This window comes from Gobius niger (genome assembly GCF_951799975.1).
Source record: "Gobius niger genome assembly, chromosome: 9".
NCBI lineage: Eukaryota > Metazoa > Chordata > Actinopteri > Gobiiformes > Gobiidae > Gobius > Gobius niger.
The window spans coordinates 26,736,329-26,761,707 of record NC_136860.1 but is presented as its reverse complement, the minus strand read 5'-3'; the positions used below and the strand labels follow the sequence as shown (position 1 = coordinate 26,761,707).

Genomic DNA, 25,379 nt, shown 5'->3' with positions numbered 1-25,379 from the left:
TTCACTCAAGGAGGACCACAAAATCAAACAAACAATATCGAGACTTTCAATATTTTTTAAATGTAGTATTTCTTCATGAACAGTTACGTGGCACCTTATGTTAACTTCTTACCCTCCCCAGATCAGCTTTACCTACATCTTAAAGCTTCTCATCTGGAGTATACAGCCTATAGGCCTGGGTGACGCCATATTTGAAAGCTAAGGCCTACAAAACTGACGTATTTTTTGTGTTGTTGCCGTGTTTTTGTTACCTTTTTGTCATGTTTTCATCTCTTTTTTTGTTGTGTTTTCGTCACGTTTTCATCACTTTTCAGTCGTGTTTTTGACGCTTTTTATTGTGTTATTGACATTGTTGTGTTTTTCTCTGTCTTTTGATGTTTTTTCTTATTTATTTTGTTGTACTTTCATCCTCATTTTTGTCACAATTTTGACACTTTGTTCAAGAAGCTTTTCAATTTGGGAGAAAATGTGCTCGGTTATGGTGGGCGTTAAGAGATTAAACCTTCAAATCATAACAACGCCGCCCAACACGTGACTTCCTGTTTCAGTCCAGCACACCAAAATAAAAGCACACAGCTCGTCTCATGGATTAGTTCAGCAGGTTCTACACATTTTAAATGTTTTGTCTGTTAATAGTCAGGCAGAAAGAAAGTTGAACTAATGAACTGCTAAACTAATGAATATGTAGCTGACCGATGTGAGGTGTAGAATGAGACAAAGCGGAGGGTCTTTTTGGAGGACCGCTCTGGACCGTGTCCCTGTTTATTTAAGTGGAGGCAGAGAGAGAGAAAGCAGGAACCCGCACATTTATATGATGGCAGTCCATGGGTCACAGCCCATGTGCACCTGTTTACTGGCTTACAATTACAACGGTGCTTTTACTTTGGTGTGCTGCATCGAAACAGGAAGTCACTTCTTGGGCGGCGTTGTTACGATTTGAAGTTAAGCACAGAGTCAATTGGCATTTGATAACTTTTGGACACATCTCTCTCTTTTCTTTTTCAAGCGTTTCACAATACTTACTGTATTGCAATAGGTATCATATCAGCCCTTGAAGGGGGGGGGGGGTATTATGCAAAATAGACTTTTTCAAGCTTTACATCATGTTATTATGTCATTCCCTCATTAAAAAAATTGCCTGAAGTGTTGACTTGGCACATTCACGTATTTTTGAGTAATCTGTAAAAACTCTGATGGCGGCCATTTTAGGGATAGGTTTGCCTGAGTCCTCCTAGGAACGCCCCCACCTCCTGGAGACGCCTCCGAGCTTTCGTCACCAGCCGAGTAACCGACCACTGCACCTCAGCAGAACCCCCTCCCCACTGATGCCACAGACAGCGTGTGGAGGGGGCGTGTCTGAAAGGGTTAGGGGTTCTTAAAGAGACAGAGACCTATTTCAAGTCATTCACTACAGCCATTTTGAGAGAGCAATTTTATACAAGGCAGTTATTCTAATTTACTGCATTTACAGACCAACAGAAGGTTTCATCATCATTGTAGTGTGATATAGACTGGTGCTATGTGATTGAAAAAAGCATAATCCCCCCTCTTTAAGCATTGTGATATGTATCGCATCATCACTTATAGGGGATTGACTTAGCCCTACCAAAGCCAAGGAAAGTCTAAATATGGCCAAAAGTGGACGAAAATAGAGTCTAATTTACACTAAACAACTAAATCACCTGATTTGCATGTCACGCTGATGAGTTCATAATGAGCAGAGATCAGACACTGATAGAAAAATGGAAAGTACTAAACAAATTATACAGATATGTAAGGGCAAATTCACATTCCTAACGTGTATTAAACATATGGGCTGCTTAGAGATGCCAAATGTAAACTCACGTCGGCATGAAGTGAGGAGAAGACTTCAAAGGACCGCAGCTTCCCGCCGTTCCCTGGCCACGCCCATTCCAGATGCTTCCGTCCAATATTTATTATAATCTCTTTTAAATTAAATTAAAAATAAATGTAAAATCAAAAGGTACGCGTGCAATAGCGCATGTATGTCCAACAATAGCTCAAAACGTGAAAATATTTTAACGCATAATTATATCAACATAACTTTTTTTTAATAACATCTGATCTTTTCGCGCCGTAAGATTTTCTCTGATTCCCTGAAGGATACGGCAGTCTCTTTCTGCTTCGATTTGACAGTCAGTGTTGGTAAGATACATTTATATTAACTATAATTTATATGATAGTGACACGCTTGACTGATTAACCAAAAGTGGACCCATTATTAGTTACTCAGTGATAAATTATGGCTAGCATGTTTACACTCGTAGCTAGTTTTCATTGCGCCGTCACGTGGAGGCTGCCAGGCAAAACTTTACCTTGTTTTTAAAAGCTCGTGCTGTCTTTAGTGAAGCCGTCATGGTAAAGGTGAAGAAGGCCACACGAAATGTCGAGAGGTACTGGCCGAGCCACAAGAGCAGCCCGTACACGAGGCCCCCCGCCCCGGCCACGAGGATGCAGACCCGCAGCCAGCTCCGGAACCGAGACCCCGGGGGCAGCGCGGAGAACTTCTTCCACCGCCTGCCCTCAGAAGTGCTGGACATGATACTGGGGAAGCTGTCCGGTCAGCAGTTTGTACAATATTAATACGAAAACAAGACATTTTCTGCAACCTCTTAACCCCCACCTCAACCGAGCACGTATTCTCCAGTGCCGAAAAAAGCATAAAGATAGCGACGAAAACGAGGATGAAAACGCGACAAAAAAGGGACGAAAACGTGACGAAAACATGACAATAAAGCGACTAAAGCACAGCAAAAATACGTTAAAAAAGCGACTTAAACGAGGCAAAAATACGTGAAAAAAAGCGTTAAAAATGTGCTGGAAAAGCAACAAAAATACGATAAAAAAGCCGCAAAAACGAGACGAAAACACGACAAAAATATGACAAAAACATGACAAAAAAGAAACAAGAATCCGACAAAAAACCCGACTAAAACGAGAGAAACATTTGATAAAAACGCAACAAAATTATGACAATGATATAACAAAAAAGCGACTAAAATGAGAAAAAGATACAACAAAAAAGCGGCAGAAACGCAACAAAATTATGACAAAAATATGACAAAAAAGCGACAAAAACGTGACAAAAAAGCGACTAAATGGAGACAAAAATACGACATGACAAAAAACTTTTGTAGGTCTAGCTTTCAAATGAGACATTACACTGTTGCTTTCCAGTTGAGAAGCTCTTAGATTTGGGTAAAGCCGAACTGGAAAAATTGCCCTCGGTTCGGACAGGGGGTAAGAGGTTAAAGGAATAGGCCACCGTTTTTACATACTGAGATATGTTCTTACCTAACCTTAGACAAGTTAATATATCCCCGTCTGGTCTTTGTCCGTGCGCTCTGTCAGGCAAACGGAGCACATACGCAGCCTCTCCCACATGTCACATAGCTCCAAAAAAGCTCACGATAGAAGCTACCAAGCTCTTCCACGTGTTCCCTATTTAAATAAAGTTACGTGAAGTGTTTTCATGCGAAGTATATTTACACAGAAATGTAGCATGTCGATTTTATAAGCAGATAAAAAGGGGGACTATATTGTGAGGCGTAATGATACGAGGAGCACAGCGTCCGCGCAGTAACTCCTAAAGACTTCCCCCGCTCACTTCCGTCAATAACCTTTAGGAGTTACTGCGCGGACGTTGTGCTCAGAATTCAGACCTGTCCTCAGTCAGTGTTAATATATTTATGCTGAAAACAACCATTCATGTATCTTTCGTAGTTGCTCCAGCTCCTGTTGAGACTGCTGTTGCTTCTGTTTGCAAAGCTGAGCTGTCAGATCTTCAACAAAAATGTTGCCATATCGTCAAGCCCTAATATTGTCCAGACATTCACAGGAGACTGTGACGTCTTAAAAGGACTCTAGAGACACTGACCGTGCTCTCACAATAATGCCTAATAATGCAGTATTAAAATTGATTAGCTTGCATATTAGAGGAGCCTAACAAACTCGCTGTCGTGCATTATTTTCATCTTGTGGGAACACATCTACCAAAAATGATTATGCAAAAGAATACATTTGAAAAAACACTTCACGTAACGTTATTTAAATAGGGAACACGTGGAAGAGCTTGGTAGCTTCTATCGTGAGCTTTTTTGGAGCTATGTGACATGTGGGAGAGGCTGCGTATGTGCCCCGTTTGCGTGACAGAGCGCACGGACAAAGACCAGACGGGTATATATTAACTCCTCTAAGGTTAGGTAAGGACATATCTCAGTATGTAAAAACGGTGGCCTATTCCTTTAAGTTCAAAGGCTTATGATGAAAAAACAACGCATATGGAAATCCCTTTACATTAAATGATGAACCATGGTATCATTTAGATGAGCTATTACAGCATACAAAGTCTTCTGAAATATATATAGAGAAATAAAAGTCTATTCTGAATCCATATGATGTTTTACCTCTGTTTTAGTGCTTGAGTTGAGCGTGTTCAGCATGACCTCCAAGGACGTCACTCATTTTGTCGTGGACTATGTCTCAACTCAAAAATGGAGGAATAGAATGATCATTCAGAGTTTTCACTGCACATGCTTCCAGGAGCAACAGGCCACCATCACCCACTACAGAGCTCTGGGTAAGCACTGTTCTGAACCTTTTTATGTTCATTATTATTAACAGCTGACTTCATATTTCAGGGCTGCTGTTCAAGAGATGCACTTTGCTGCTTCCAACAAAGGAGAGGTTAAAGTTTATCTTCAGCCGATTCTTACAGGTGAGAAATACAAATTGTGACATGAAACAACAACGCATTCATTCTGACATTGCTGAAGGGTTGATTGTACCATTTATCATAATTCATTCAGATTCCTTGCTTCATGTTGGAGCATTGTTTTGTTCAAGACTGCCTTGGATTTGCAAGTTTTGGAGGCATTCTTCAGGTAAAAATGTTTAGTTTGGCATTCACATAAAAGCAGCGTATGGACGTACATTTAGCATGCCTTATAAACTGTAAGTAGATAGTCTGTAAAATGTGAACACAGAGAGATAAGACATTAACAAGATTTTTTCAGACACTCATTGCGGGATGGGACGAACTCGAGTGCCACAGAGTGTTCCTCTTTCTGTGTGATGCCACAAACATCCTGCCAAAGATGGAGGCAGTCGTTAGCAGCAAACCAGGTGAGAAAATGTCCCAAAACAGAACAGCATCAAAAACAGACAAAATGATCTTGGCATCCTTTGTGTTTTAGGGGTGCCCTGTTTCCAGGAGATCGAGATCCGTCTGTTTTGCCGCAGAGTGCTGTTGGACCCCTGGTCGAACCGACTGGAGTGTCAGTTCTGGTTAATCGAGCTGCTCAAACCGTGGCCCATGGTCAGCCAGGCTCATCTCCTGCTCATCCTCTACGGGCCTCTGCTGCCTGAAGGTAAATACTACGAACCTGTGCCTGTCTGTGGGGTTGCTCTGTGGATTCAGTTTTAAAAGTTGAAATATTTAACTTAAAATCAAGAGAAGAATTTTACAAATGTGTGTTTGTACTATGGTGGTATTGATGATCTTTATTAAAAGCCAAATTTACGGTTAGACTGTGAAATTGTCTGTAATTGTCACTATGTTGTGCCCTTTAATGAGAAGACACGAGTAGTATTAAGTTGCATTTACTCAAGTATCTGTAGCTGACTCCAACTTGAGTAATATTAAAGCAGTACTAAGTAACTCATGCCCCTAGAGGCCATAAGCGCCACTGCAGGTGTCGTAGCATGTTGCGTTTTTTTTACTTATTAATTGTCCGTGAGAGTAAATACTACGCTGACAGAAAAGAAAAAGGAGAAAGGGATATTGAACATCCAATTACACAATGGAGGTAATTTTTTTCACTCAAACTTGGCTGTAAATACTGTTTAAGTTAGCTTTGCCTGTTAGCCTGTTAGCTTCTTCTTCGTGATTCCATAAGTATGTATTGGTGACTCCTACCCGGTGGCAGCGAAGTTGCAATTGTGGTTTTCTGGCCAGAGACACCGGGGGGAGATCATCGCATTAACACTTGTATTACCCCCAGAGGGACTACAAACAAAATATTTATTAAGGTAAACAAGTTACTTAGTACTGCTTTAATTTGGTAAATATTTTGGCTACCCTCTGTTAAAACGAATAAAGTGTAGTTGAAGCTGTGGTAATGAAATTGTTTTCTATAGTAAACTTCATGTGGCACCATAGATCTACAATGTAAACGCAACATTTGTGAAAGTGTGCGCTGTGTGAACCAAGAAATCAGAGTCTAGATTAGCACATTGTTAACATTGGCGGTCCGCCCTGTTCACGTCTCAAATTGTCTCGCTCTGAACTCCGGCTGAGATGTGCTTCTCATTAACTCAAGTGAACAATCGGGATGTGCGGGAGGGGCTGTGAAAGCTTGAAATGCAATTGGGCAACACCTCTAAGACTTCACTGCCTACAACTGTCACAGTTTGACTCAGGGAGTGCAGCTGTAATACCAGGTTTATTTTCTGGTTTGTTTTTGGGCCGTGGGGGCAAACATACAAACATTCTCTCCCTCTTGTGTGCAGGCACCGTTGGTTGGCAGGAGTTGGTGGAGAGGGCACTTCCTCACGGCTCTCTGTGGGACTTGGCCCGAGCGCTGCTGCTGCTCTTCAGTAAACTGGAGGTCAAAGGCTGGATGGCAGACTCCATACTAGCCATCCTGGAGGAGCTCACTGGTACTGACATACTGTTAAACTGCATACTGGTTTCATTCAACAACAACATTTTTTGTCACCCAGGGGGGATTATGTCTTGAGATAGAGTGCAACACAAATGCACATATCCACTTGTTTAATTTGATCTATACATGAATCTTGACGTAACTTCTTTATCCCGTCTCCAGCGATCCCTCAGCCGTGGCATGTGGAGAACGTGGCTCGTCTGTTGGTGCTTTGTGGCAGCCATCTCTGCTACACTTTTCTGGCGAGCAAAGCCCTCAATGGCCGTCTGGTGGAAGTCTCAAAACTCATTGTGTACATAATACTGGTGAGTGTATCGCTGGATGATAGTGGAAAACTGGGTACTAAAAACAGTAAAACATGTACAAACACAATAGGTTCCCCTCTGGAGGCAGGACTCCAGTACAAAATGATTCTGATTCAGTGGGGTTGTCATGGTTAAATAAAATAGATAGTTTGGTACTGTGTCTCTGGCTGCAGGTGTGCGAGAAGGACGGATATCACATGAATTGGGCAGTGAGGCTGGTGCAGCAGGTCTGCAAAGTCTTCAGCTCAGATCCAGAAAAGTTCCTCTTTCTCCAAAACCTGGAAAACATGTTCGCAGAGACCACCAGGGAGTTCTTCGAGCTGTCCGTCGGAGGTTTGTTGCAACACATTAAGGTGAAAACATCTTAGATCGATTTTTTTTTCTTCTGTTTAGTTATTTGCATTTTTGTGTGTGTTGTTTTAGGGAACGTTGTTGACGACAGAGAGATCTTCCAAACTCTGTGCATCCTGCTCGACTCCAGTGCTCGATTTCACGCCAAGTTTCTATACATGTTCCTCCAGAAAAATGAAATGTGACAGAATTCAGTGTGAATGTGAATGAGGTTTTATAGTTTTATCTTAGAATCCTGTTGAATGAATGAGCTTTATATTTATAGTATTTATAGTATTTATTGACAGCACATAATATATTCTCAACTTCCATATAAAATGTTGTAGTGCCATAATTGCATGTATTGAATACTTTTATAAAATAAACCATCAATGGATTTGGATGAAAAGCTTTACTTCACTTCTCATTTTTAAAAGCATGAGGTTTACATAAAAACGCAGCTTCTTAGCAAAATTAAAGGTGCTTTATGAAAAACTGCTGGCCTACAATACAAATTGAATAATGTGTAAATTGAAATGGCAAATTCAAAATGTCAAGCAAAAGCAAATCGTCTCTAAAATGACTAATAAAATGTAAGGCCTGTAAATTGACAGTCCATGGGTTTAAATATCCAGTGCACTTCGCGTCATTCAGTTCATGTGCTGATTGCTTTGATGTGACCTGGGAAAACAAAAAAGAAACATTCGATTCTTAAGCACAATGGTCCAGAAGAAACACATTTTGAACAATATAGGGCAATTGATTAAAACACAAAGACACAGCACAAAAGGATACACACAATTTGGGATCTCACGGGGTAAAAATATGCGATATACTAGCACATACTAGCTTTTCTACCTTTATCAGGCCCAAAGCACTTTACAGTAAGGAGCGAGTCACCCATTCACACTCTCAATGTATGCAGACACTAGAGGCAAGTAGGGTGAAGTGTCTTGCCCAAGGACACAATGACAGTGCATTTGCGGGAGCTGGGATTCGAATCCACAACCGATCACCAGACGAGCAACTGTGCCACTGTCGCCCCAAATGCCTCAAGTGTGTTCTAACTATAATGTGTAAATAATAACTCAGCAATCTCTAAATGTAAATATATGTATAAATACACTGCCTGGTCAAAAAATAATAATCTACTGCGATGTCAAAAGACCCAGTGTTGCATAAATCTTTCACCGAGATCTTGTATTGATGATGGGAGAGTGTGACCACTGAGCAAAACCTTCTCCAGCACATCCCAAAGGGGTTAATCGTCAATAGAGGTGAGGGAATTACAGTATGTCTCATGATTCCTGGCATTGTCACCTTGGAATATGCTCATGCCATTAGGGAAGAAGAAAACGTATTGATGGATTAACCTGGTCATTCAGGATGTTCTGCTGATCTCATTCTTTGGCCTCATAGTGTTGCTAAACCTAGACCTGACCAACTGCAGCGACCCCAGATCAGAACAGTTAGTTAAATCCAGGTGGCAGTGTATTCACATTTACTGAAATTGAAGATTGCGGGAGAGAACTTGATTTTACTTGATTCTAATTTTAAAGATTTTCCACAAAATGACAACAAAACAACTACATACGGGACCATAACACATGATTTGTACCAAACAACACTCAGTACTCACAGTGAAATTTGCTCTACAAGCACAGAAATAAAAACACTGTATTATTATTTCATTACAAATACAAAAAGATGTCTACCAATAATGAACTGACAAACTTTGACTGAATTTACCTTGAAGCCAGTCGAGTCCTTCCTGGAGGCCTTCTCCTCTAATTGCGTTGCTGGCACTGAAAGAGGCACAAGATGTTAATCTGTGTGGCACACGTTCACTTTCTAAGACTTTTCTAGGATTCTAAAGTTAAAGCTGAGCAGTTCTAATCCACCTGCCTCCATCTGGCTAATGAGCAATGCGAGCGGGAGACACTTATACAACTACGCTGTGTATCATTTAGCCAATAAGGCACATTTCTGTTCTAAAGTGAGCCTCAGGATTGTGATATTGTTGATATTTTCATTTCATTTCATTTCATTTATTTATTCATTTGAGCAGAAAAAATATGCCAACATTTACAGAAAGAAAAAAATACAAAACAAGACTTTGTGCTCAAAAGGAATAGGAAGAAGTTCAAAGAACTTATTGTAAACCTACCGCTTTTCTCTCATTCAAGTAATCATCACATTAATTTTCCGCTAGACTCATGCAGGAAACCGATGCATGAGTCTGGGCTTACATGTTGATATACATTGTTTATGATCGTATAAAATGTCAAAGAATTTCATCATTTACAGTCTACCAAAAAATAAAAATAAAGGATTTATCATTTACAGTCGTAAATAAATAAATACACCATATGGTACATAAGAGTTATACCAAGGCACATCTCTCTTTCGTTCTGATCACACAAAAATATATATAATATCGCTCAGCCCTGCTATACCAACTATACCCAAATGTACAAGCTCGTATAACCATGTAGAAATAGAAACTATCTGTCCATAGTCATTCACTTAAGATTGACAGGGAAAGGGAAAGAAAAAGACATGTAAACATCCTTGAAGTATACATACGTATATGTAATCTATGAACATATTGGAAACATGTGTTTTGTCCATTGTCATGTAGACTTGAACTAACAAGCTGACCTCACTTTGAGTTCACACAAAATGATTTCCAAACAAACAAAAACGTACTGTAGTCGATGCAAAATAATGCTTTAGGGTCTTAACTTTCTTTATATTTTGATATTCATATCCAGGCAAATACACACAAAAACGCAAGCATTGTTTGTTTTTTTTCTTTTAAGCTGAAGTACTTTAAAAGACAGTGCATCTTTTAATCATTCCAAAGTCTGGACAAAAGGATAGTTACAATTCCATATGCCAAAATGCAACTCCAACCACAGCCAGGTAAGAGCAAAGGTTAAGAAAGATTTTTAGTTGTTCTTTCTTTGATCAAAAACATATTTCAACACAATACTGGATTAAAAAGCGAATAGTATCTTTAAAAAAAAGTTAGTTCAGTTTTGTCTTTCCTGATTTACACCCATATGAGCCTTGTTTTGGCCCTGATTTAGTACTTCTTTTAACAACTGTTGCTGAAAAGATGCATTTCTTATGATTCTGTCTAAATCTTATGAAAGATACCGCAATATTCAAGACAGTTATCAGTTCATCCTTTTCTAATCCTCCATTAGCTCTAAATCCCTGGCCTTTGGTGGACTGAGGGAAGTGATACAAGCTCAGACGTCTTACCAGATGTGCCACGGATTGTCCTTGATGCTCTCCAAGCACAGCATCTGCGTGACCTTATTGGATGACATGGCGTCCTGCAGGTCCATCTTGTTGGCGAAGAATAACAAAGGGATCTTCCTGTCGCGCATGTCTGGACACAAAGCCAAAATTCATCCATTTGTTAAAGCACTTAAACATTTAACATCTTAGTCTTCAAGTTAAAAGTTATAAGAGGTTTACAGCTTTGTAGACAGAGCATTTACCCCTGGGAGAAACAACAAAAATAAATAACACTTAGATTTTTTCCCCCCCTCCTTGCAAAATAGATCCAATGCACGCTATTCAGAGTGTTTCACAGTTACATACAAGTACAAGAATGCAGATACAACTAATCCACCAAACACCAACATAATCATGAATTAATCAGAAGACAACACAGCAGTGATTTGACAGATTACCCAATATTATACCTTCATGGTTCAGAAGAGAGTCCAGTTCCTCTTTGGCAACCACCATTCGCAGTTTGTCCCCACTATCAATGACGAAAATAATCGCATGGCTATCTCTGTTAAAGCACAAGATCAACACATTCAGATCATTCTGTCAAGTACCATCTGTTTTAAGTATTGTGACTTGGGTGTGATGTGTGGTGTCATACTTGTAATAGTGCTCCCATAAGTTCCTGTATTTTCCTTGGCCCGACATGTCGAATGCCGTGAAGGAGAGGCTGTTTGCAGATAATAGAAAATGCCATTCACCTTCCTTATTATTCACTCATTGATTTATGCCAACAGTGACTCGGCGTACCTTGAAGTCTTGAACTTCTCGATGTTAAAGCCAATCGTGGGGACTATGTCTTGTGTCTGTGACTACACACACACACACACACAAACACACACACAACACACACCAAAACACACAGAAAGAGACAAGTGATGGCGAGAGTATGTCAACTAGAATGGGCTATAAGGCAAGAGGGGGCATTACCTGACTAACATGCTTCCACTCCGCTGACAATGGGCCTAAATGATTTGAATTCTGAAAATAAGCAATAAGCGGACGATTGCAATCACAAAACGCAAATTTAGTTTTCAAGTTTTATTCATGGGTTTCTGGTCCATGACTTCTACCTGATACTATTTTGAGGAAAAGCAAGTTCATTTGTAGAACACATTTCATACACAAGGTAATTTGAAGGGCCTCACAGTAACATACAAATATAAGAAAGACATCAATTTATATTTATAATATATAATACAATATTTTGAACGTTGAAAAGATTGAATAGCAATCTTTTTAACAGTTTATTTTTATGGTAATGGACCCAATTTGGCAAATGAAACCCATGGATAGGGATTTTAAGTCTAAAGTAACCCTACTTTTTCTCTTGTGCAAAACAAATCACAAAAGGGGCTACATCTTCATTTATATGCAAGACACCAGAGGCGACTCTTGCCAATTTGAGCAAGAAATGTCAAAACATCTGAATCAGTAATCCCAATAAGATAGAATAATAAATGCCATTACACAGTTGAAATATCAAAACAAAAAACACGGTGAAATTATTTAAACATAAACACCTGTTGTATTATCAGCACACTGGTAAAACATCTACATGGAAGAATATGCAACAAAAGTAATACATGCTACTTACATTAGCAGGTTTAAGTTGGTTGATAATTGTCGTCTTGCCGCTGTTGTCAAGTCCTAGGCACAAAACGTTGACCTCTTTCTTCTTAAGACCGAGCCAGCCCGAGAGTTTATCCAGCAGCCCCATTAGGCACAAACAACACTAAACACCTCGCATACAAGAGCACGTCTCCCCATAGAGAGCCTCACAAATGGTAAGTGATCAGTCTATGTGGATAATATGTAGTAAAATCTATTGATATCGGCTGACATGACTGCGCATCCCCTTGTCCCATGCAGGCATACAGGCTGAGGCGCTGCCAGGACAGTCCCGGCTTGAAGAGAGGTAATCCTATTAGGGGGAATTAAACCGGAACACCTGGTGACCTGAGAGAGTGGATATCCATTGGACACCCCTGAAGTCATGCTCGGTGAGTGAGCACATGAGATTATTTGCCGCTCGGGTCCTGACCAGAACCAGGAAATACAATACGACCACATTAGTCCAGTGCTCTGGTCTCTGCCCTGGCCTCCTGACACTCAGAGAATAGATTTTAAAATAGCTCTGCTGGTACAAGTCTATTCATGATCGGGCACCAAAATATATAGCTGACATGTTACAGCCGTATGAGCCATATCGGGCCTTGAGATCCTCAGGTCTTCTGGTGGTTCCCAGAGTCACCACTAAACAAGGTGAGGCTGCATTTCAGTTTCACGCAGCAAAAGTGTGGAACAGCCTCCGTGAGGACGTGAGACAGGCCTAAACCCTGACTATGTTTAAGTCCAGGCTGTAAGGACACCTATTTACTGCTGCCTATGGCCATTGATTGTATTTTGACAAATTTTAATATATATATCTTTTAAAATTCTGATATGGTTGATGATGACTGACATGAGTAACCCCAGCCCTACGTTTCCTCGTTCAGGCCTGTCCCACGTGCACATAGACATTTAATACAGTAAAATGTTGATAAAATATGTATACAGTGTAAGAAATGTGTTTTAAAACCCAATTGCTATACGTAAATGTGTCATGATTTGTCAATTTTAGGTGTCTCACATATAATTGTCTCAATATTGTCATCACAGTCCCATTGCAGGTCAATGTCCCAAAGCCAACCCCAGCTGTTAATGTTTGTAAGAAAGCCCAGGAGCTCTGAGTCACAGGCTTTAGACATTTGGAGCCACTCTCTCGTGTCGCGCTGCCTTCTACCGATAATTCAGACCATCTGCTGCACTCCGTGGTGTGGGTACAATAATAATTAAAACTACAATAAATTACAAATGTCACAGTAACATCACAGAAATGTCATGACATTTGGATAAACAATCAGAGCAAATAAGAAAATGAGAGAAGTTGTGCCAAAACATCAACATAATATTTTATGAGAAAACCTCTTTTATATTGAGCGCCTATTTCTATAGCATTGATTTAAAATTGACTATTTTTTATTTCTATTGGTCGAGCAGCTCCATCTTGTGGTTGTAATGTGTACAGTTCCTCACAAAATACATGCTGCATTTCACCAATCTTTGATGTTGTTCATTTCCTTTCATTTGTAAGGTCCTGTAATGGCAATTTTAAGCCAAGAGTATCTGTTCCAAACTGACAAAACAGGCTTCAGTGTAATAAAAAAAAAAGATCACAATTGTTAAAAACAACCCTCTCACACCTGGTAGAGTGAGAACACCTTTGCTTTTGAACATATGGTTGTCGTTTTGTCATTTTAGAGAAACAAAACTCAAAACCAAATGCAATGAGCAGTCAACCACCACAACTGTTCATCTTTATTTGCAAATAAATTGTCGCTGTAACTGCCTCTTACAGTGTGCAAGATCTACACAACATCTCTTTGGAAATCATAGAAAAATAAAATACAAGAGTTTTAACTTGTACCTGGTACAAAAGAACGTCCTAACATTGCTCAGCAGTAGAACATGCTAAACAAACAGCATCTGATACTCTTTATTTCTGTAGCGGGTCGGCGAGCGTGAGCGTGTGGTGTGTCCCCTCTCCCGGATTCATACAGCACTGTGCAAACGTCTTAGGCTTGAAAAGGTTTTAAAAAAGAAATACAGTGGGGAAAAAAAGTATTTGGTCAGTTTCACATAGACATTCTATTGGATTTTGGCCAAATACTTTTTTTCCCCACTGTATGTACCATTATCAAAGGAAAAGAATGGACTACCCAACACTGCAAGGAAAAGTTAGTAGATGCGTTTGAAGACCTCTGCCAGGGCACTGGTCTGATCTCACAAAGACAATGCCCTATTAGGACCTGTATTCAAAATTATTTCTGTTCAAAGCTAAATACGCTCGGAGACAAAAAAAAAAAAAACATCCAAGGAAGCACCTGGCTAAAATAATTGGTTGTTAGTGAAGTTAGTATCTTAAAAAAAACCAACAACCCCTGTGACAGGTTCATACTTTCACCCATTACCAACATTTCTAAAAAGATTTGGAGCAAAGAATAACATTGAATGAATAACAAAATCGATAAAAATCAATTTTTTAGAACCAGTTTCGCCAGTGTTTGTCTGCACAAAACCTTTGCACAGCACTGTACCCTCACTGTGACAGAAAGGCACAGATATCCAGATGAAATTGACCTCTGAATTTATGGGAGCAGGACAGAGGCTGGAGTTCAATGTGTAGAAATAAGACAAAAATCAAAGTAGTGTATAGGTCCTGGGATTGTAGTGTTTCCTTCTAACAACCACTGTAAGGCATTCTGTGTGTCACTGTCCATGGATGAGCTTGTCCTATAATAATATAGCAATTCCGATGCTGCTGTTTATGCTTTATTCCTTCTTTGCTGTCCAGAGCGCAAAACTACCACTACTTAATGTATCCACCCACCACACATTATAGATGCCTTTAACTATGATATACTCTATGCATCACTGCCTATTCACTGATAAAAATAGCAAACATTTCCAAACCAAGCCTCCTATTTCAGCGTATGTACAAAGTAGTTGCCGCGTTGCTACAAACATTACCATTTATATTACAGTAGCATCATCCAGTTGACATCATCTCGACCGAAGTGATGTGTTCGTGTATAGGCAAAAAGAAGCATCAAAAAGAGTGAATAAGTCCCCACTAGCACCAGGCAACCATAAAAATCTATGTAATCTCGTATTTTGAAAGGGTTTTGTGAACATTCATTTTAAGACAGTGGGGCTAGTGTACTTCCAGGCAATAATGACATTCATCGCAGGCTTGTGATAGGATTTACATGTTTTTTTTTGTCCCATTGAAGGCAACTGATCAAGCTTAGTGATAAAGTTGACTGGTGAATGGTAGTGTTTTGTATGTCTAAACCTCTCCCATTGCACATTTCCTAATCTCTTTCTGAGATACTGAGGTGACTGCATATTGCTGTATTGCTGTTTTTGATAGAAAATAAAGTAAGTATAAGATCCAAATTCACTAGGGCTTTTCACATACAAGACTGCACATTTATAGATATAAGTTCATGATAATAATTCACCGATTAGTTGTCTATACACTTTGAAACATTCAATACAATTTTCCCAATACTCTGCTTTCTACTTCTCATGTCTTCAAGTATTAGCCTACCAGGTTCACTGGAGAAAATATATCAATAAGCAAATTTCATAATAAATTATTTAAAATAAACTTATCAATTGCACACCCGATAGCAGCTACATGAGCACATAACTCAACACAAAGTAAAAGTTTGAGTAGATTACTTTTGCAAATCTACTTGTCTAGGTTACATTCCCCTATAAGTGCGGGCCGGGGGCCAGTCTGTAGTCCTCAGAGTCTAGCCCGAGTCTGGAGAGAGCTTGAGAGTAGAAAAACCTATGGTACTATGGAGGTGTCCCGACCAGGAGTCGGTCAGTCCGCTGTGCCTTTGTGTCCATCTTAGACAAAGATTTGAGGACGTTTATGGGGTGCCGGCTTGCGCGGTCTAGACTTCGCTCCCTTCGATGCACTCGTCCCAGGTGGGGTCATATGAGGGGTCAAAGTTCACTCTCATACATGGAAACCCTTGTCGTGTTCGTGCAGCAGTTGAAGGTGAAGCGTCTGGGCGCTGCTGATGAGTCGTCGCTGGTGTCCGATCAGCTCCACCCCCAAACGCCTCACATCTCTAGGCCGAGAGCGGAAGACAAGACACACAGGGGCGACAGACACTTTAGGGCTTCTTATGATATTTATAGACAATAATGTGCAACAAAGATGTCAAAATGATATATATTATATCCCCCTCATATTAAATTCCCCTGTAACACTTCATCAGAAGACATATTTATATTACTTATTTGGTCCATGAGACAGACATTTCAAAACAGAACTCCGCTAAACAAGTTATTAATCATTTCTACTCCAGAACCATTTAGCACAAAATTGTTCCACTCTGAACTATGGCTTGTTGCTGCACAGGAATGGCTGTAGACCTATCAATTAAAAAGCACCATGCCTATAAATGAGATTGACCATAGACTTAATTCCTGATTCATTAAAAAAAACAAATGAAAACAAATAATGTAAGTAGCGAATATGTGAATAATCTTGGGCCTAAAGTTGTTCCCTAGGGTGCACCTACAATAAATAATTTGTAACTTTCTCGAATACAACTAGGGTGCAGTCAATTAGTGCCAAAATACTAATTTTAATTAAAGATATACAGGAGGATTTTCCCGAATTTTAGGAAAGAACCGCCCTCTCCACTTTAAAAAAAAAAATGCGCATGCGCAACGCTCTACCTGCCTCCGAGGAGGAAGAATCTCCCAAAAACACTTTTTCTCTTGCGACGCTCTGCCATTTTCAAACGACTCGGTGCGTTCTGCGAGCAGCAATGAATGGCTAACAACGTAACTCACATAGGCTTGAAAGTGCGCATGCGCAGAAATGAACAAGGGGCGAGCACGCACGACGGTCTTACGTAGGCGTATCACCAGAATGATTGACAATTAGGAGGACCAATCGTCTTGATGATCCACCCGGAAATAGAACATCCTCCGGTATACCTTTAACTTAAACTGCTTTTTGTTTCTAAACAGAAGCATTTTTTCATCCCGAAATGGAATCAATGAATAGAATATCATTTCCATAAGTGGAGTGATAGAAATTGTTAACATGTAAATCATTGCATTTAGACCAGAATATGCGATGACAAGCTGAATGTGTGTGTTGTGCATATATCTTCAGTAATCCAAACAATTATGTGGGAATAGCCCACGCTCATTTGACGACTAATCACATTGTAGTGTCTTTGTTACTCACTCAATGTTCATCCGCGCCACAGAGTCCAGTGTGTTGTATCCCGCTGCTATGAAGTTACTCTTGTACTGGGACATCTTGATGGAGTCCAGCCACTCGCCCACAGAGATGAACATGGGGTAGTCCAGCTCTTCACTCGGAGACGGGGACTCTGGAAGACTGAGGGGGTAACGCACAGGAGTTCGGTGTCAGTTTTAATTAACATAAAGATATAAAAGTGGCACTTCAATAATAATAAAGTGATAAGAGGATCCACTAGGGGGTAAAAGAATGAGTGAAATTTAACTGCTCTTACAGATAAACGAGTGCTGTGACAAATTAGGCTATGATCGTCTTAATTATATTAAATGTAATGCAACTAGGTATGTTTAATGCCAAGGAATTTCTGCCACTTGAGGGTGTAACATTGAAGATATAGGATGTGGTAATGTATGCTTCTTGGACACTAAAAGAAGTACTCAAAATCAAGGGAAAAGTAATTGCACCCAAGGGAAAAGTCGTGAGGCAGAGAAAAAAAAAAGGAAAAAATATTTGATGTTGTTTGTAACTAGGGCTACACAATATGAGAAAGTTGATCACTTGACTTGATGACAATGTTGGGATATTTCACGAAACCATTTAAACATAATTTGCTCCTTTAAGATCAAAACAAGAATTTAAAGCAATTTCTTTTATTGAATACTTAAATCAGGAAAAATCGACCTAAACTGTAAAATTGTGACAGAAACAAATCTTTTGAATTTGACAATGTCCCTATTTTTAACTCAGCTACTGACACTACAGCGACTATTTCTACTGACTAATACTAGTTCTGAAAAAATGTGCATGCGCTTGCAGTTACTTTTTCAACGATACGCTTTGCAGACATTGCTACACAGCAGATGTAACACCCTTAACTATGGCAAGATGATGCAAAACGAACTGTACTTTTGTTTAACAGAAATATGTCTTTGGACTTCATTCGACCTATTACACAATACAAATGAAACTGTAATAGGCTACTCCTTTGTACCTTTGAATATCCTCTACCAGCGGCATTAGGCAGCTGGGATTGCGGATGAGTTTATCCAAAAATGTTACAATGTCGACAAATTTGGGCCGATGACTCCTCTCCTTCTGCCAACAGTGCAGCATGAGCTGGTGCAGAGCCACAGGGCAGCCCAGGGGCGCCGGGAGTCGGTAGCCCTCTTCAATGGACAGAATCACCTAGAGACACAGCGCAGATGAGAAATGTGCCGGTGATTGCATGGGAAACTGATGAGGAAAGTATTATGTAAGGCAAGTGGCAAGTTTTGAAAGTCTAACAGAAAGTCTCATAAGGTTACAAGGGTACACGGGGGGAATAGAGTTGTCAGAGCTGTCACTGTTAAACTTTTAACCTCACACAATACAAGCTCACTTCAGAGGATGTATATCGTTAATAGGGATTCAACAAATTAGGGCTAAAAGAAGAAAAGACCTGGGGTAATAGAAGACAAAAACGGGGAAATCAATAGATCAAAAGTAAAATAATAGCTAATGGATGATCTGACTAAACCACACAAAACCAGGACTTAATATGTTCAAGTAGGAGTTCAGGAAGATGAGGCAATAGGATTGATTGACCCGTTTTCCCCTGTTCAAACAAGCTACTAGTGCACCTAATAAACAAAATAATTGATTTATGATTTAGTTTAGAATTTGAACAGCAAAGACTAAACCATAGAAAATCTAGGTGTAAACCACTTACCGATAATCGCCCTGAAGAAGCATTCAGGACCATTTATCTAAAGTGTCAGTGATGGTGCTATGAGCATATGATAAAGAGTGCGGCACTAGATACTACTCTGGCTCTCACGGATGAAAAGAGCAGCATCTTTACTATAAATCATTGCCCAGCAGCCTTAGCCTTGTTCTTAATCTCTTATGTATTATAGTATGCTTTGGTAGATAGTCCGCTCCATGCATCTCCCCGGGGCGCTGTGATCGGGGACTGACCAAAGAGGAGATAGTGTAACTCACAACATAGTGAAGTTTGGCAGCTCCCCCCCCCCTTCTCTTTTGCCTTAGAAAGCACTTCTAAGCAATTCTCAAACAGCATAAATCCAATCCCAAATCCCACAGACCTTGGTGGGAAATGCGCGTATGTGTGTAGGATTACAGAGGAGATTTCAGAGCCGGAGGAGAAAAGAGATGGCTCTGCCTCCTCTATAGTCCAGGACCGCTCCAATTCTGGTCCACAAGTCCGGGATGAAGGGGTCACTCAGCTGCACCGGACCCAAAGATTTAAACCCTCCCTGGGCTGGACAAGTCCTCTGAACCACTGACCTTTGTGCTACAAATGACTCATCTTTTTCTATCTATTTTGTACCAGTGTTTCTGTCCCACATCCCACAACAGCCAAAGGCATTTGTCGGGTCCCAGTTGAGTGAAATGGCAACCGATTTATCCACTGTCACACAGAGTGGTGAGGCATTTTATAACTTAGATTGTCAAAACACTATTCAAACTGCTCCAGTTTACTCTTACTTTGAGGAATAGGGCATGCACATAATAACTTGACATTTTAAAGTATATGCTGTACATCTAGACTAAATAAGAGGACCACTTGATAGTAGCCAATGTCTAAAAATACAGCCACTGGCACTGAAGTAAGCCCTTCTCAGTAGCTGTGTTGTGTAAATACTCACATCCTGATTGGACATCTCCCAATACGGACGCTCGCCGTATGACATGACCTCCCACATGACGATGCCGTAGCTCCATGTGTCACTTGCTGAGGAGAACTTCCTGTACGCGATGGCCTCAGGGGCTGTCCACCGGATCGGGATCTTTCCTCCCTGTCACACAGACAGAGCGACCATATTGAGGTGATCAAAATGACGTTTCTGCGATTACGGGATCATGCCAGAGTTAGGCAACAGCTGCTAAGGGAGATGCTGCTGGCTGAATCTGATCAGACAACTTCGAGTTGTGGCCAAAACATAAGAAAAGTGACCTTGCACAAAGATGTGTGAACAGTTATTGGCATTTAATTTAGTAAAAAATAGGGTAAAAAAAGGGTTGTAACGGAACTTAAACTAGTATGCACTGCTATATAGCATCAGTAGCATGAATAATCTAAACTGCAGAAGTTTTGAAAGTCAAAGTCACCTTATACTCAAGTTAAGATGCACGTATGCTTAGTGCTTATATATATATATTTAAACAGCAATATAATGAGGGGAAATAAAAGAGACTGTATGGACGTTCATGATTAAGCATCAACAGCTGCTGAATTTAAACTCAAGCAGTTTCCCGAGTCTGTATTTTCTTCAACAACTTTCCTTCTAATGAGAGTTTGTCACTGAGCCACAAGCAGAGCAGTTTATCCATCTGGCAGTGCAGATGAAGTAAGCCAGAACATCTAAAGAATTGAAATCTCACATACAAAGCCTCGATTTTTGTTTCGTTCGAAAACATCTATTTCGTTCTCGTGACATGGCACTGAAAACCTGAGCAAAAACAGAATAATCCAGGCAAAACCTTACATTTCACACAATACCGAGCATGACAGAAATTTCATATGGTTGTTTTTGGCAGAGTTTATCTTTGTGCAATCTGTTCATCAAGCTTTCTAAATTGGCGTGTCTTTATTGAGCCTTGTCGCTGGTGCTATATTTGGAACGGTATGGTTTGTTTGGACTGTGTTTAGCAAAGAAAGCAATGACGTGTGTACGAGGAAGCAGTGGACATCAGCTGAGAAAACAGTCACTGATGAACGCGACGAACATACATTAACTTATAACAGAAAATACATCCTACTGGTGGAGGTGAAGAGGAGTAGAATTTGATGCAAAATGATTAAATACTTAAACGACAATACCGTGGTGGTGTACGCAGCCTCCGGGTCGTCCTCTAGGACTCGGGACAGGCCGAAGTCGGACACTTTACACACCAGGTTACTGTTGACCAGGATGTTTCGGGCGGCCAGGTCTCTGTGCACGTAGCCCATGTCTGACAGGTACTTCATCCCAGAGGCGATCCCGCGGAGCATGCCCACCAGCTGGATCACCGTGAAGTGACCGTCGTGTTGCTGACAGAGGGAGGAAATTGAACTGTCAAACTTTAAGCCTCGGATAATCCACAGAAAGGGACACAGTAGAGACAAAAGTAAAGGACAGAGGACTAGATTGGAAAAGGAGAGTAATTACATTTCTAAGTTTGTTCATATTGACTGTACATGGGGTTAGACACCAACATGACTTGTCTAGGATGAATAATAAAGGAGTAATTGGCATTTAAAGGATCTCGCCACTCTCTTGGACGCCATCTTGAAAATTAGACCTTTCCAGTGGTCAGATTTTGGTAGACTTTTAGTATGTTAATAAGCACACCTGATACTACAGAAAACCATTGAAAAACCTTTTGTAGCAATTTTTTTGGGGTCAAACCATGTATGCAGCCGGCTACTGTTGCTTAGAGGGATCAGCATTATGTCATCAAACTAAGGGTATAAATACATTTCATTACTCCATTAGTTTTCTTTTATTATTTCCAATCAACAGCTTGTCATTGTTTCCTGGGTTTCAATAACAAGAACATGAAGAAAAAAACAGATTAGAAAATGGATTTGAATTTCTGTTGCATTTATAACCAGCAAGACAATTTTACCAATATTAACCTTGTTTTTTTTAAGCTTGCTGAGTCGTATACTGTTTGTGATTTGTGGCTTTTGTCTCAGTCTTCTTCCGGTGAGGTACTTTTTCCCATTTTGCAAGAGGACAATATGAACCAAGTTATCAAGACCCAAACAAAACGATTATCCAATAATGTCAGATAACTTCTCTCTCTCTCACCCTTAAGAATGAGTCCAGCGACCCGTTCTCCATGTACTCCACCACTATCATCACGGGACGGCCTGCAACACACAAAGCAACATAATTACTTTCTGCAAAATTTAGCATTGAAGGGCGGCTGTGGAGAAATGAATTATCTTCATCCTGAGCACATAGGCTGCTGGGTTCAGGTTTTAGACAGTTCACCTGGGCTTATCTGGCGATGAGTGCGTCCTGCCTCAGTGTTTGCAGGTGTAAAGACTAAAGCTCAGTTGGAGATGATTAAGAAGGCACTTGAGGAGTTGTTGTTCTTTCAAGCACCATTAAACTGATGTTAAATAAACCCACATCGCACACATTGAGTGTCCATTTTCAGTAGTTTTATCAAAAATGACACAATCAAAAGTAATGATTTTACTAACCACAATTTAATTAGTTATACATTTTGCCTTATTATTTTACAAGATTAAAGCCTGTAAGAAAAAAGCTTTAAAAATGTATTTGCTAAACAAGTTATTGAACATATAAAGAGCCACAATAATACCCCTCCATCTCAGTAAGTCAATGCCTGAGATGTTTGTTGAGAATGACCAAAATTAACATTTTGAACAGGTGCATTCACAGTCTCTACTCCCAAATATTACAGTTTCCCCACTGAGTCTTGCTGCAGTCTGTGCCTGTTGTGAGACAGAGAGCTGTAAAACCCACTGCTTCAGACAGTAATGAAGTGTTATTATGGTAATAATCTGTTATTTCACCTTCTATGTGAAAAACAGACACACAGCCTTTCCTGAACTGTAACTTCTATGAAAATAATATATTTTCTGAAGTGATAGGTGCATTTAAATTTGTAATATTGTTACTTCCTCTGGCTTTTTTTACCTTGAGGATGTAAAATAGGAGATGTGAAAGCGACTTGAGCATGTGACGAGCCTGCAAATGAGAGACTTTTATGGGATACTTAAAACACAGATGTTGCCTCTCCACCTCTGCATAAAGATGTTTTCTTTTGCAATTACCGCCATGATTGCAGTTGGTCCAGTAAATTAGCCTTAGACATTACTAAAATGAACAGTATACAGTATCACTTCGACGACTATTGACAGTACAGTAACAGTAACATTCTTTTGAGTTGGTCATGATTGATGGTTCACACGGGCTACACGATAGGACAAATGACTACATTCTTGCAAAAAAGATTATTGCAAAGTTTTACAAAGCTATTTTGACACAGTCCATGAATTAGAAATACAAGTGTAAAGCCCTCTTTTGTTTCATCAGTGCCCAAACTGTGCCCAAATCAAAACCTAAACTAAATCAGAACCAAAACAAGGCTAAATCAGAATCCAAGGATTTTTACCCTTTTAAATTATTTAACTTTTTTACTTTTTACCACACATTTTTTGTTGCTCTGTTTGAATAATACAGTCCAGAACTGGTCTACAAATACTGAGTAACTCAACTGTGTGGACCCCTAAAGATCCAGTTGAGAAATACTTTACTTTTAACCACAGTTTATGATAATGGCCAGTGACAAACAAGATCACAAAGCCGCAATGTTACTTTCCTATTACAAGGCTCATAATGGCTGCTATTTGAGTTTTCATTTGGCGTGTCACTTTATGTTAATAAGGCCTGACTCTTAGATAACTTCATATACCTTGCTCGGTTTAAACTTAGAGCCAATTGACTGCCATTCGATCAGGCTGCACTTATTTTGAGATAATTGCCGTGGTCCGGAAACAATATCTAGTTATGCGGCGCGGCGCTTGAACGAAAACAAACGCACCTGTTTACCTGCGCCCAATGTGTCACCTGCTATTAGAGCGCAGGTATGGCAGTCAGTCACAGCACAATACGCTCCATAATTAGTCTCAGAAGAACAACAACAGATGTCAGCGCCGTGGGAAGAGAGGGAGAGAGAGATAGACAGACAAAGGTGGGATACTTGATTCTATATGGCCAGTCCACCTACACAGAAATCCCTTCTTATGGAATTATTATGGAGTTCATTGATGTTTATTTTTTGTTTTGCAACTTCGCGCATCAGATGAATACTATTTTCTAACGACAACTCAACCGTCTTCTCTCTATTGGCCTATTTACTGCACTCACTTTGTCCTTCAGTTCTGCTTAAATCTGTGCTCTCCGGAGACATGTTCCTAAAGAGGCCATCGCATTTTCCTTTAGACCAGCCTGGATTGAACCCGTCGATGCTGAGGGTGTGTTTTTAACGTTGCAATCAGACTTTTGAGGTTTTGGAAAAAGAGACCTCGAGTTGTCCGCGGGTCACGGCTGAGGAGTGTCCTCTGTCTCCTCCTTTCGCGCGAGTCTACGGGGGGACACATTGAAATTCACAGCCACGTCCTGCTTTATACCGGCGCAGTAAAAACAACCATATGTTGCTCTAGGTGAGGCCCGTAAAACAGCGCTCGTTAACATGCACACACCGCCGCTGCATGACTTCATGTGTTTAAAGACAAAGAAACAGCGAGTAGAGGAGCTAAAAAGTTGGTAAATTGTCACTTAAAAAGATAGCAGTGAAATAAGGTTTGGCATCTATTTGGTTCAAGTGGAGGTGTTATGCATAAATGTGGCTTAAAAACTTCTTAGGCAATTTGTATACTGTCTGTGAGCGGAAAACAAAGAAAGGAGTGAGCCAAACTGGACCATGGTTCGATGTGTAGTGGTGAGCGAAGAGGAGAAGCAGATAACATACAGTCATTTGCAACACTGTGTGAGGCCTGGCATAGAGCCTACAGGCATTTTTTGAATTTAATGCTAAAAAAAAATACAAATAATTGTAATCTTTTTCAAAGCACTGGGTATTAGTGTTTCATTTTACATAATAAATCGTATTATTCACATTTCAAGCAGGAGGTGTGTGTGGATCGGGAAGTCTGGGCATCTCTGCTGAGACTGCTGCCCCCGTGACCCGGCCCCGGATAAAGCGGAAGAAAATGGATGGATGGACATTTCAAGCAAAAATAGTTTCAGATCTTTAGATTTTTTTTTTCTTAAATGGACTATACAGAGTTTAAAAATTAAATTAAAAAATTAAACATTTTCCTCCCCCTACATGTTCCAGCCATGTCCTAATTTGTAGAATGAGCTCAGACCTGTTCGCCACAAC

At 40.1% G+C, this 25,379-nt stretch overlaps 3 protein-coding genes across 3 annotated transcripts in view; 1 reads left to right on the top strand and 2 right to left on the bottom strand.

Moving 5' to 3' along the window:
- Positions 1–2,376: 2,376 nt before the first annotated feature.
- LOC306968301 (F-box only protein 47-like) lies at positions 2,377–7,527 on the top strand (the record flags this gene model as incomplete). The annotated part of the gene is made up of 10 exons (XM_079563644.1): positions 2,377–2,581; positions 4,439–4,600; positions 4,662–4,738; positions 4,830–4,904; positions 5,037–5,145; positions 5,217–5,390; positions 6,532–6,681; positions 6,849–6,991; positions 7,165–7,324; positions 7,415–7,527. 10 exons carry the CDS (start codon positions 2,377–2,379, stop codon positions 7,525–7,527), a joined length of 1,368 nt encoding a protein of 455 aa, XP_079419770.1.
- A 449-nt stretch (positions 7,528–7,976) lies between these two features.
- On the bottom strand, positions 7,977–12,575 carry LOC306968299 (ADP-ribosylation factor-like protein 6; the record flags this gene model as incomplete). The annotated part of the gene is made up of 7 exons (XM_079563641.1): positions 12,225–12,575; positions 11,378–11,439; positions 11,229–11,297; positions 11,041–11,135; positions 10,592–10,721; positions 9,056–9,126; positions 7,977–8,002 (listed from the first exon to the last, which is right to left on the bottom strand). Exons 1-7 carry the CDS (start codon positions 12,345–12,347, stop codon positions 7,977–7,979), a joined length of 576 nt encoding a protein of 191 aa, XP_079419767.1. The 5' UTR covers positions 12,348–12,575.
- A 1,804-nt stretch (positions 12,576–14,379) lies between these two features.
- The window catches only part of epha6 (eph receptor A6), a 320,275-nt gene continuing 309,275 nt past the window's right edge, over positions 14,380–25,379 (bottom strand). The window contains exons 12-17 of the mRNA XM_079563391.1: positions 22,268–22,329; positions 21,295–21,504; positions 20,120–20,269; positions 18,463–18,656; positions 17,454–17,609; positions 14,380–16,317 (exon numbers count right to left, since the gene is read on the bottom strand). Of these exons, the coding sequence (XP_079419517.1) occupies positions 16,203–16,317; positions 17,454–17,609; positions 18,463–18,656; positions 20,120–20,269; positions 21,295–21,504; positions 22,268–22,329 (887 nt within the window). The 3' untranslated portion in view covers positions 14,380–16,202. The remainder of the gene's footprint in view (positions 16,318–17,453; positions 17,610–18,462; positions 18,657–20,119; positions 20,270–21,294; positions 21,505–22,267; positions 22,330–25,379) is intronic.